Source organism: Oncorhynchus gorbuscha, linkage group LG12 (genome assembly GCF_021184085.1).
Source record: "Oncorhynchus gorbuscha isolate QuinsamMale2020 ecotype Even-year linkage group LG12, OgorEven_v1.0, whole genome shotgun sequence".
Taxonomy (NCBI): Eukaryota; Metazoa; Chordata; class Actinopteri; order Salmoniformes; family Salmonidae; genus Oncorhynchus; species Oncorhynchus gorbuscha.
The window spans coordinates 47,663,977-47,676,835 of NC_060184.1; the positions used below are offsets into that span (position 1 = coordinate 47,663,977).

General features: G+C 45.5%; 1 protein-coding gene across 1 annotated transcript in view; it reads left to right on the top strand.

The window, feature by feature from the left end:
* Nucleotides 1–1,640: 1,640 nt before the first annotated feature.
* The window catches only part of LOC123991084 (collectin-12-like), a 48,668-nt gene continuing 37,449 nt past the window's right edge, over nucleotides 1,641–12,859 (top strand). The window contains exons 1-2 of the mRNA XM_046292273.1: nucleotides 1,641–2,244; nucleotides 8,160–8,210. Of these exons, the coding sequence (XP_046148229.1) occupies nucleotides 2,238–2,244; nucleotides 8,160–8,210 (58 nt within the window). The 5' untranslated portion in view covers nucleotides 1,641–2,237. The remainder of the gene's footprint in view (nucleotides 2,245–8,159; nucleotides 8,211–12,859) is intronic.

Below are 12,859 nucleotides of genomic sequence, written 5' to 3' on the forward strand. Positions count from 1 at the left end.
AACCTCCTTTCACTCAGGCGCCTCAATAGCCACCATGCATGCAGCTCTGTGCGTGTGTGTTTCTGTGTGAGTCGGTCTGTGCGTGTGAATGATGTTTGCTTTTCACTTTCTGACCATGTTTATATAATTCTGATCATGTGACAATCTAGCGCTGGTCCAGGGTGTTAGAGCACGTTCCTTGGCTAACTTAGTGAAGAATGTGGAACTTATAGCGCCTATGTGGTATCTATCTCCAGCCAAGTTAATATGAACCCTCTGTACTGCTAAGAGCCCTGACCCAGCAAATGTGGTCCCAACCTCTGAAAGAGGCCCAGGAGGAGTCTGGTCTACAGACTACCTGCCACTCTGATCTTTACCTGGGGCCTAATACCAGCCTGCAGCTGCAATTATGGCCGATAGTAAAACAACAGTTTTGCAGCCATAAGAAAAACACTGGATGACTCCTAAAATTATTTCAGGCAGGTTTGGAATCTGATACACTCCAGACTGTCATAAGCCAAGCCCTTAACACTGAGCCTGGGTTAGTCTGGGTTATGGGCTCCGTTATCCAAAGAGAAGAAGGATGAGTCCCAAATCTCACTCTATTCCTTATGTAGTGCACTACTTTTGATCAGAGCTCTACAGGACTCAGAGTCGAGTCAACCTTGCCTGTTTTGTCAAAGATCGATCTGTTTGTAGAATCAGATTGCGACTTAGTGCGTACCAGAGGATCAGCTTGAGGGTGAACACCAAGGGAGCGTACTGCACACACACACAGACACTAGATACTTTGTTCAATGTGGACGTAAGAGCCAAATGTAGGTAACTGTCTATTATTTTGGGACAACCAGAAAAGCTGTGTGTTATTTTAAAATGTAACCTTTATTTAACTAGGCAAGTCAGTTAAGAACAAATTCTTATTTACAATGACGTCAGAACGACAGATTTTGACCTTCTCAGCTCGGTTACTGGCCCGACGCTCTAACCACTAGGCTACCTGCCGCCCCAGAAGTAGTATCTCATTGACACTCAGTAAAACATGCGGCTTTGATGTGCTAATTAGCCTGAGAAAATCATGTGTCTTTGATCAGTGGGACTGCTTCTGCAGGGCAAAGAGGTTTCAGGGGCCACAAACCAGAGAGGGCATGTTCTATGCTTGGGTTCCCATTAGGCTGAATTAAATGGTATGGCATTCCACACCCCCAGCTGTGATAACTTCTCCCAAATGTGATAATAGTCATTGGTAGTAGTGGAGACATTTTACAACTTTATCCCTTACGAAAAAAGTTTGCAGTCAGAATGCAGTATAACTGCACTACACTGCAGTATGCTACAAATACTGCATCCAAAAATAACAGCTTTTTTACTGCAGTAATTTTGCAGTGTAACTGCAGTTAGAGTGCAGTATGTGATAACTTCTCCCAATTTTGATAATAGTCACTGCAGTTATTCTGCAAGTACTGTTTCGAAATACCACAGTAATGCACTTTTATGGCAGTTTCAAAACGGCAATCTTTTTTTGTAAGGCATACAAGAGAGAGCATGCATGGAGATTCAACATTCCAAATATGTTGTCTAACAGCCTATCAAAATCTAAGTGAGAAAGAATGCAACATCTAAAACACAATGCATTAAAGTCGCTGGCAGGTCCAGTGACGTTGGTTTAGCCCCCCTGCCCAACCCCTTTGAAATGGTCTTTAATGGGTACCAGATTTTTCACCCAGTAATCTAATCTCTTGCCAGCAGTTTCTCAAGGTATCCTACAGTTTGCGCTGAAGGGCATCCTCACCTTTAAGGAGAGCGAGGAGTGTGTGGGGTGTGTAGAACGGAGCTGCAGACGCGGGACTTCCTTCGGCTCTAAAATGTTTGTGAGTTTGTGATTGTGGTCAACGCTGCACACTGGAAAGAGCCATATTTAATATAACCTAACACAAGCCACGGGTGCATTTTCCAGCGCAACACGAAATATTACGAATACGGGGAAAGTTAACTTTCTCTATCCAGATTTTATCCAACAGTGTGGGCAAATAACGGAACAATGGGATTCTTATGGGATGTTCGAGATTAACATTTTACGGTCGTGCGCAGTCCTCAAATTCTGAATTTGGATGATCGGAACTTTTTTGTGCGAGCGTTTAGTTTGCTGTTCTCCCAGCAACTGATTCAAACCTGCTCGTTTGGACTGCATTTTGAGATGAACAAAAAGTGACATAGCGACTCTCATCTCTTCTTCACTCCTAACAGATTTATACAACGCCATGAAAGGTACAGTATGTGTTATGCAAGGTGCTGTTCATCTTTAAAATAGTTTTGAGAAGTTTGAAGTGGGAGCCCAAAAAATGGTTTCGATAAATTCTGTATCTGTGCCTGAGTGTTGCACATCTGGATGAGATTAAGTGCTTGTTGTGTGGAATTCAGCTGTATTGTGAAATGACTTGGCCTTTCTCCGCCAGTCGCATCATTCTCTATAGTGGTGCATTGATTGAGTAACTGTTTTTGTTTGGTTACTTTAGGTCCTTTGTGATATACTGTATATCAGTGCTGCTTTTGTTCTAGCCTGTACTAACAATAAGATTGTGTGCACAATTGTTATTCAAAGGGCAATATTAATATATTTTAGGCAGGGAGGTGTATTACATTGATTTGATTCTCTCCTTATGATTCCATGTATAGACCTAATGTAGCCTATTGCATTTTTACAAAAAGTTAACTCCCCTGGGGACACCAACGTTTTGTTACCCCTGTGACACATGACCTAATGACGCCATAGATGGGGACTCATCTCATATGTCTCTCAGAAGTGATCAAGGAACAATGGGACACGTCATTCAGTATGTTCATGTGCACATGAAAAATAATGGTTCTAAATAGTACCAGATAGAGGTTATTTGTCTTGTAACCATAGTGGACTCTTTTTGTGCTATATAGAACCCTTTTTTCAAAGTGCAATACAGAGCAATGCTCATTAGGTTCTAAATGGAACCTGTATGGTGTTATAAAGAACCGTTTGCCTGAGGTTCTATAAAGGACCATTAACAAAGGTTCTATATTGCACCAAAAAAAGGTTCCGCTATGTTACAACCCTTGTTGGGGCTATATAGAACCCTTTTTATTGTTCTTCACAGAACCTTTAGGGACAATGGTTCTATAAGGAACCTTTCTCAATCTGAAATGTTCTTTGTAGAATAACCATACAGTGTTTTTGATTCTGGTTAGCCATATTATATTGTTCAAATTCCTTAGGTGTTATTATTGTGTTAACTGACACATTTAATCAAGTGAGCTATGTCTGGAACACCTGCAGGTCCCTGAGGAGAGAATTTAGATTGAGAACCACAGACTGATTTATTAAACAATTCCCAATTGACACAAGGCCATACATGAGTATTTTACAAGACACAATCACTTGCCACAATCATATAAAATGTATGGTGCCTAACACAACACATTACATAAACTGGAATGACACTCTTACTCACGGTCGCACAAAAAGAGCTGTGAGCTAGCCACACCACCAAAATATTCTAATGAACCACAGCCCCTACATTTTAATTACCACTAAAAGAGCAAAGAACCCTTTTGGGAACTGTAAAGAACCACAGTAGAGCTCAAATGGTCCTTTGAAGCATTCTGGGTCCACATAGAACCCTAATTTTTTAGTGTGTAGTCATCTCTCCATCATAGACACAGAGTCCCAAATGGCGCCACCTTTCCTTATAAAGTGCACTACTTTTGACCAGGTCAGCTAGGGCTCTGGTCAAAAGTAGTTGAAAGAGAGCAACCCGGCTCCACGTATTTTACTGGTTTGTGACTCACTGACACCCTCCCCGGTTAGAGGGGAATAAAGCAGTCCGAGTGTTTTTTTAAAGTTTTTTTTTACACCTTTATTTAACTAGGCAAGTCAGTTAAGAACAAATTCTTATTTACAATGACAGCCTACGAACAGTGGGTTAACTGCCTTGTTCAGGAGCAGAACAACAGCTTTTTACCTTGTCAGCTCTGGGATTCAAGGAGCAACCTTTCGTTTACTGGCCCGAAGCTCTAACCACTAGGCTACCTGCCACCCCAGGTAACACACTAAGGAACTTTAATCACACACAGAAGAAGATAAACATGGATATGTTTTCTGTGTTCACGCATCCCTGTGTGTGATTAAAGTTACTGTGTTCTATCCACCCACACTCACAGACTGGAATAACACAGTTCAGATTTTAGTCAATATTTACTCCCTTGGAGAGCGTGCGTCAGGCTGGCTAGCCAATCTGTGCCTGGAGAGACTGCACTGCTAGAGCGTGCACTAGGGTGAGACACATGGCTATTGTTCGATTGGCTGAAGCCATGAGCTGTAGGAGATATTGATCTCTCACATGACGGGGAAGAAAGAGTGAGAATGGGCGAGTCAGACAGCGTGGCTCCAGAAAGCAAATAAACAAAATCTCACACAAACAGTGAAATGTAACACCCTCGGCAGGAGATTCTGTAAAAGCCACACCTAAAATATGTGAAGCATATTTACAAAAGGGAAGGATTCCCCTGCCGGAGATGTCAGTAGTGGTGCTCCCCACCACCCCATGTAGTTATTCCATGCAGTCACTCCATCAGCTGCAGGTCAGGAGCTTCCAGGGAACAGAGGATTTAAGGCATCCATGCGGGTGGCACTTTGGAGTATGGCCAGCCCACTGTAACAAGTCCAGGTGCTGGGTGGGGGTTTCCTCACAGAGGCGGGCCATGCCCCAGTAGTGGAGAGTAGGTGCGGCGGTGGTTCCCCCACAGAGGTGGGCAAGTCCCCCAGGTCAGGAGGCAGTGCTGGTGAGACCAGGGCAGGTGGTGAATAAGATCACAGCCAGGAGCAGGAATAGGTTGTTCCCCTGGGATAGGACACTGGAGGGTGAAGTCTGGATGGCTGGCCCCAGCGAGGTCTGATCCAACCCCCACAGTCATGTTGTTGGTTGAGTGCAGAGGCAGCAGGACCAGGACTGGAGCTGGGTCAGGCAGTACACGCTAGGCAGGGGAATCCTGAACACACAGAACCGGACCCAGGGCTGTGGTTCTGTCAGGTGAAGCTGTACTGTCAGTAGATGGTGACAGTGCTGTGGCTCGGTCCCCTCATGGGCCCAGGTAGCAGCAGACAGGTCCGGTGCTGCTGGAGGGTCCCCTAGTGCAGGGACAGGCAGAGAGTCAGAGGCAGACAGGGGCGATGGCTTTCCGAGTAGCTTGGCTGTTGATGATCCGGTGGCTGTGAGGACTAGAGTCCAGTCAGCAACATAGGCTTACTACCATGTGGCAATGCTACTGGAAGCACATAGGCCGCCCGGGCACGGGAGGGGACTCTCCAAGACTACAGCAGTGGAGGGGGGATGGGGAATTACATCTTGTGTGTGCTTAGTCTCCATAGCAGGCAACTCATGAGGACCAGCGGGGGCCGAGGACATGTTCTCAGTTGTTGCCAGGGCTGGAGAGGCATTATAGTCACACCAGATGGTCACAGTCACATCTGCCGACGGTGACAGGCCTGAAAAGACGACCCCTTGCTGCTGTCCCCCGTATGACTGTCCCATGCTCTCCACTGCAAACCGCTGGGAATAGCTCCCCTAACAGGAGGAAGCCCCGGATCTGGTCCTCTGCTGCGAAGTATCACTTGAGAAGACTGTATATTCCTCTCAACATGGGCAAAACGGGACTCCTGCACACACTATGACAAATGCAGCGGTGTCCACGGCGCTGCAACTCCCCGGCACTCCAACGCAGAAGAACAATCCACGTGCTGGGTTGCTGGTTATGCGGCCCCACCTGGTGCTGAATAGTATCCCACAGGTGGAGGAGAGGGAACATTGGGTCCATGCTGAACCTCGGCACCCTCTCTGGTTCACATAGGCTCCAGAGAGGGTAGTAGTATCTCCACATGGTAGTAGTCCACTGGATCCACTGGAACCATACTCAAAGGACCATGAAAGAGAGTGACCTGGCTCTACGTATTTCACTGGTTTGTGACTCACTGACAATGCCCCCGGGTTAGAGGGGAACAAAGCAGCCCAAGAGATAACACACACACAGGTGCTTTAATCACACACAGGAACCTCTTCATGTACCTCTTCATCTTCTTGGGGTGTATATGATGCCATTAGGGACGCAACCAGGGTCATAGAGTTTGTGTTAGTGAGCGTCTCTTAATTTATCTAAGCAGTGGCGTCATTATTTGCCAATTATAATAACCGCCACGCCCAACATATCCCACCCCTGTCGCCCTTCCCTCCCCCTCCCCCTCACACTGCCCTCAGACGACACTGCCTCTCTCTTCAAAAGGGTTCTTTGGTTGTCCCCGTAGGAAAACCATTTTGGGTTCCAGGTAGAACCAAAAGGTTTCTACTTGGAGCCAAAAGGGGTTCTTCAACAGGTTCTCCTAAAGGGACAGCCAAATAACCCTTTAAGGTTCTAGATAGCACCTTTTTTTCCCCAAGAGTGTACATCTGCTAGCCATTATGAGTGATGTTCTTCTTTCTCTGCCGCTGACCTGCCCTGGGTTCTAGTGTAGTGTAGCGAAGTTGAATTAGAGTTTACGGTCAACAACCCAGAGAAACCGCAGCCTGTGGCTTATACAGGAGTCCTCCTGTCTCCTTCCCACACAGAGAGAGGCACTTGATGGGGAGTTATAGCCTCCATGACATACCACGATGATAAAGCTATGTGCTGAGTAAGGCCTATTTATCCTTCCTATAGAGAAAGGCATTTGTGTAGTATCCTGGCTGCCACAAATGCCTGTTGGTGTCCCGTATCCATTTGGTTACCTAGTCTGTGTCTCAAATGGCACCCTATTTGCTATGGTGCACCTCATTTGACCAGAGCCCTTATGTTGATTTTTGTGGTCAAATAACCATTTCTTTGTGGATTTTGATCAGTGCTTATTGTCTTGCTGGAAGATCCACTTGCGGCCAAGTTTCCGCCTCCTGGCTGAGGCAACCAGGTTTTTTGCTAAAATGTCCTGGTACTTGGTAAAGTTCATGATGCCGTTGACCTTAACAAGGGCCCCAGGACCAGTGGAAGCAAAATAACCCCATAACATCAAAGATCCACCTCCATATTTAACTGTAGGTATGAGGTACTTTTCTGCATAAGCTTTTCAACACCAAACCTTCTACTGGTGTGCGGGGCCATAGTACCGGTTCCAATCCAAGTGCCAATGCCGTTTATCAAACTCCAGGAGGTGCTATGGTCAGATGACATGGAAATAGAGCTAAATGGTTAATTGACCACAAAAGAAACATTTTGCAATGGCCTTCTAAGTCTTCGGACTTGAAACTCATTGAAAACATGTGGTTTGTGGTTTGAATTGAAGAGGGCAGTCCACAAGAGCGGATGAAGGATATCAAGTATCTGGGAAGATTCTGTATGAAGGAAGGGTCTAAGATCCCTCCCAACATGTACTCCAGTCTCATAAATCATTTTAGAAAAAGGCTGTGTCTTTATCCTCGCACAGGAGGGTGCTAGAGAATTGAAAACAGGGTGCCAATAGTTTTGACACCTATCTTTTTTAGATTTTTTTAAATTACTTGTAAAGCAAAATCTTTTTCTCTGAGCAATTGTAATAGTATAAAATAATATAATTTCCCTCGTATTTGTTTTATACATTCTTATTAGTTCATCTTCATCAAGGGTGCCCATAATTATGAAAACGGTCCCTTCAGGATCTTGCGATTTACTTTGTGTGATAGTTGAGGTTTTAAAGGCTTGATTTCTATAATAAGTTCTCTCAGCCAGAGTAGTAACAGAACAGTTGTTGGGAGAACATTCTGTCCTGACCTCTGCTGAGGGGGGGGTTACTCACTCCTCCTGCAGTACAATGAGGTATCATTAACCATGTTGGCTGGGGAGTTGATATACGTATAGCCTGCATCCCAAATGGTACCCTATTCCTCATAGGACTTTGACCAAAAGTGTTGCAATATACACAGAATAGGCTGCCACTTGGGATGCAGGCACACAGCGTACAAAGGTTTCCTGACATGCTTATTACTCTATGCAGTGGGTTTCCGTGTGTGACTGCGGCACTATATTCAAAATAAATATCGATTGCATTTGTTCTGGAACCAATGTAGTATACACTGTTCATTTGTTGCCGTGCTTGTGTGATTTTTCTCTTGGACCTCACTCTAACACACGTGTATCTGTTGTTATTCCCACAGACGATTTTGCCGACGAGGAGGAAGTACAGTCTTTTGGATACAAGCGGTTCGGTGAGTACAACACAACTCTCTTCACTCTCTTTACTCCCACTCCCCAACTGAGATCAATGTCAATCTTACTCATCACCATCAAGTGATACCTTGCATGCGTCCTAAATGGTGCCATATTCCCCATGGGCCCTGGTCAAAAGCAGTGCCATTATATAGGGAATACTGTAGGGTCTCTTTTGCGATGCAAATACAATTTAATTTGTCACATGCGCCGAATACAACAGGTTGAGTTAGACCTTACAGTGAAATGCTTACTTACAGGCACAGTGCAATTTTTAAGTTAAAAAAGGTTTTAGGTGAACAATAGATAAGTAAATAAATATAACAACAGTAATAAAGACACAATGCAAATAGTCCGGGTAACCATTGGTTACCCGTTCAGGAGTCTTATGGCTTGGGGGTAAAAACTGTTGAGAAGCCTTTTGGTCCTAGACTTGGCGCTCCGGTACTGCTTGCCATGCGGTAATATAGAGAACAGTCTATGGCTGGGGTGGCTGGGGTCTTTGACCATTTTTAGGGCCTTCCTCCTACACTGCCTGGTGTAGAAGTCCTTGATGGCAGGCAGCTCAGCCCCAGTGATATTCTGGGCTGTACGCACTACCCTCTGTAGTGCCTTGCGGTTGGAGGCTGAGCAGTTGCCATACTGGGCAGTGATGCAACCAGTCAGGATGCTCTCGATGTTGCTGCTGTAGAACCTTTTGAAGATCTGAGGACCCAGGAATTTGAAGCTCTCAACCTGCTCCACTACAGCCCCGTCGATGAGAATGGGTGCGTGCTCGGTCCTCCTTTTCCTGTAGTCCACAATCATCTCCTCAGTCTTGGTTATGTTGAGGGAGAGGTTGTTGTCCTGGCACCACCCGGCCAGGTCTCTGACCTCCTCCCTATAGGCTGTCTCGTCGTTGTCGGTGATCAGGCCCACCACTGTTGTGTCGTCTGCAAACTTAATGATGGTGGTGGAGTCGTGCCTGGTCACGCAGTCGTAGGTGAACAGGGAGTACGGGAGGGGACTGAGCACGCACCCCTGAGGGGCCCCCGTGTTGAGGATCAGCTGTTATGTAGCCATTGTTTACATCTCAGGACAGACACAAGGTAGTATGAGCTGTGTCTACTCACTGCCTTTGGGACCGTGCAGGGTTAAACATAACAGCTTTTTCTGGGTGACAGCCTTTGTGGTTTAGCCCGTACCAAAAGCAGCACTCACAGCTTGATGGGGTCAGGAGGTCACCAGTTCATAAATACATACACTCATTCACTGATAGACATGCATACACACACATACTTACACACTCACACTTACACACTCACATTCTCAAACTCACATACACATAAAGACAAAGCGAGAGAGGGAAAGAGAAGAAATGGGAAAGACAGAAACACACCCCCTGGGATGGAGAACGAGAGAGCGAGAGTACTGCACCATTGTACTGTTGATCCAAGGAGGGATTTGGAAGCCTCTCTGTCTCTCTCTCTCTCTCTCTGGAGAGAGTTACTCCAATCCAGAATTACTTGGTCCATCAGTAAGGATGGAGGGATGAAGGGATGGAGGGAGTGGTCCCCGATGTTGACCCCAGCACCAGCGGAGACGAGCTCAAACTGTGCTTTGCCACAATCTCTCTCATCACAGTGTCACCCGAGAGGAAGCGTCCTGTTTGTCTTCGTGTGAGTAGCCTGCGCCGCGAGCCCAGACAGCCCTCCACTCATGGACTTGCGTTCCAAATGGCACCCTATATAATGCACTCCTTTCCACCAGAGCCCTATGAAAGGGAATAGGGTTCTATTTCGGACGCAGACAATGACAGCTGTTGGCCTGGCCTGCTCTGCTTTTATTAGCCCCGCCTCCTCACTCTGGATTTGTTATTGTGCAACAGAACTATCTGCGTGAGGATCAGAACAAAGTGAATAGCCTTGTTTTTTAAGTGCGACGTGTGTAACCTTTGAACTTTGAACCATTTATTTTTTCTCTATGCCTAGCTTTAGTATTAATGCCCTGTAGTGCAATGTGCAATTTTAATGAAAAGGCTTGTTCACTGCTACATGGAACCAGTGCCCCCTGTGTAGTGATGCCACCATGGAGACTCAATGGAGAGGGGTGATGAGGTGTCTCAACCAGCATAGGGCATTTTACTGAATTTCCACTATAAGACTTTACCCCGGTGTTTGGCCGAAAGACACAGACTTTTGTGATTTCAGCTATGATTCTTGGTCTACACTGTCTAAACTGTCTACACTAGCCCCCCAAAATACCTAAATAGGGCTTTTCCACTGCTGCACTGGTGAAACTGGGGACAATGTCCTCAAAATCGTAGGGCCAGAGGTGGGGATGAAGGGTGGTGTTACTGTAAATATGGGAAATGTGGGTAACATGTTATTATAGGACAATCCCAATCTTGGCTATTAGTGTCATGTAGATGTGACAGTTTTAGTGGTTTATTTTACAATACGATGTCTTACTGAAAATTAAACGGATGGTTATGAAAGTTCCTCTGTCCCTTTTTGTTTTAACTCGCCTGCCTCAAGTTGTTTATCAGACGTTCCTGCTCCAGTATGTCCTTCCGTTTAACCTCGCTTGGGAATTCCAGACAGCGGCTGGTGCTAGTAGTCCCAATGTTCTTATGAAAAGCAGGCTGACCCGTAAGGCAGGTAGAGAATTCGCAGAGTATCGAGCCAAACGCTTTTTCTTCTTTTTCTCAGCATATCCTAACTCTCTCAGGACAAGATGGCTGTATTTTCAGAGTGAGACAGAGCAGAGTGAACTCAGGCTTACCTCTGGCGTTCTTTCCGGCACGAAGAACTTGGGATCGTGGTATTAAAAGCAAGAAGGTGTAATATCAACACACATGTCCTACTAACACTTTGTGACCACATGTTGAAATGTGTTTATGTGCTTTTGGTGAAGTCTTGACCCAATTGGCGACATATGTCTGGAGTCACCATTTAACTCTCTCTCTCTTTCTCTCTGTGTCAGAAGAAGCTGAGAGGATATGGCCTTGGGTTTACGCACGGATACATATTCAACAGATATAGTCCTGTTTCACTTTCTCCTTTTGCTCTCTCTCTCTCTCTCTCTCTCTCTCTCGCTCTCTAACATATATATATATATGGGCTGAGTGAATTCGTATGGTATTCCCATCAGTCTCTCCTCTGCCAAATTGAAGCCAGCTCAAAATTACCTCCCCAGTCCTCAAACTTTCTGACATTTTTTTCTGTGGGGGGTTGACATAGGAAGGTCATTAGGAGGAGGGGAAAAAATGGACTCTGTTGTTCGGCCGAACCCCCACAGACTCTTTTAAAGCTGGAATAAAGTAGGATCTGTCATGGGCCTGAGGAGCTGTCAGCCATCTTGGACTTCAACCACTAACCTGGGCATCATTACTTTCATATCTTCTGCTGTCAGTTAGTGACGTGGATGAGTGAGCTCTGTCTCTCCAGTCCAGGTAGAGGCTTGGAACAGTCAGAGGAGCACATGTAGAGAAGTCATTTTTTGTCATGGTGGGTGGACTCCTGAGATCTGAGGTTTGAGGGTTTCTCTTCAGATGAGTCCCAAATGGCACCCTCTCTCCTATGTGGTGCACTATAAAGGGATTAGAGTGCCATTTTGATGCAGACTTCTTCTGCTTCTCTCAAACATCTTGGTTTGAGGAGTCAGGCCAGGCATCCTGCTGACGGCGTTAAACCCAGAGTGTGCTGATCAGTTTCCTGAACTTGTTATGGTTTCCCTCCCGGTCGGCACGGCCAGGTATATTCCAGGAGAGTGTTGCGGTGTGGTGCTGGAGTCGGGCCCGGGCCAAGCTTTGTCAGCAGCAGCAGCATAACCAGCCATACTGGTGGTTTCGCTCCAATGGGTTTGGCTGGCATGGGACGCACTTCACGTACCCCTCCCCTACCCAACCTCAACCTCACCCCTCTGACTCACCCTCTTCCTATCCTCACCCACCACAGAACATTTATGAGTGTCCCAGCCCCATGCTTGGTGAGGTTTGGAAAATAAGTAAATTCAATATCGAAAGACTTTGACGTTGAATGAGACATAGTATGCCACTGGATCTTTCCCAGTGATCCCAATGAATTAAGCTGTGTCATTAATTATCTGCCGATGCTATGTCGTGTTAGGCAACACTATGAAGGAGTGGAATGCACTTTAATGTGGTTCTTCTGTTACGGAAGCTGTGGTGTTGCAGTAACAAACCCCAGTCCCCATATTGCTCTCTCTCTGTTAAAATAGATTTTGTTTACCCATTATTGTTGTGAAGGAATGTCTTAAATGTGCTTACCACCTTTTCTGCATTTGAGAGTTTTGTTTGGGCTATATAAGGAGTAGAGGGAGAGGGATATGTTCATTTTCTCTCCCTCCCTGTTGTTTCCGTTCTCTTTTCGTTTGCATGCTTTTGGCCTGTAGTACAGTTTGATTGTACTTTAGTTCTATTCAGGCAGTTTGGAGATTGCTTTATTCTATTTATGTTCATTGCTCAACCATGCAATAAAGCAACCTGTAAAATGTTGTTCATATTCTTGCAGTAAATATTGTGAATTTAGGTGTCAAAGTGGGGGTTTGGAACATGGATGACCAGTGATGTTTTTGCCAGAGTAACACATGTGCTGGTGCTTAAACCTTATTTTCATTTCATTTTGCAATTCAATATTTCAGTGAC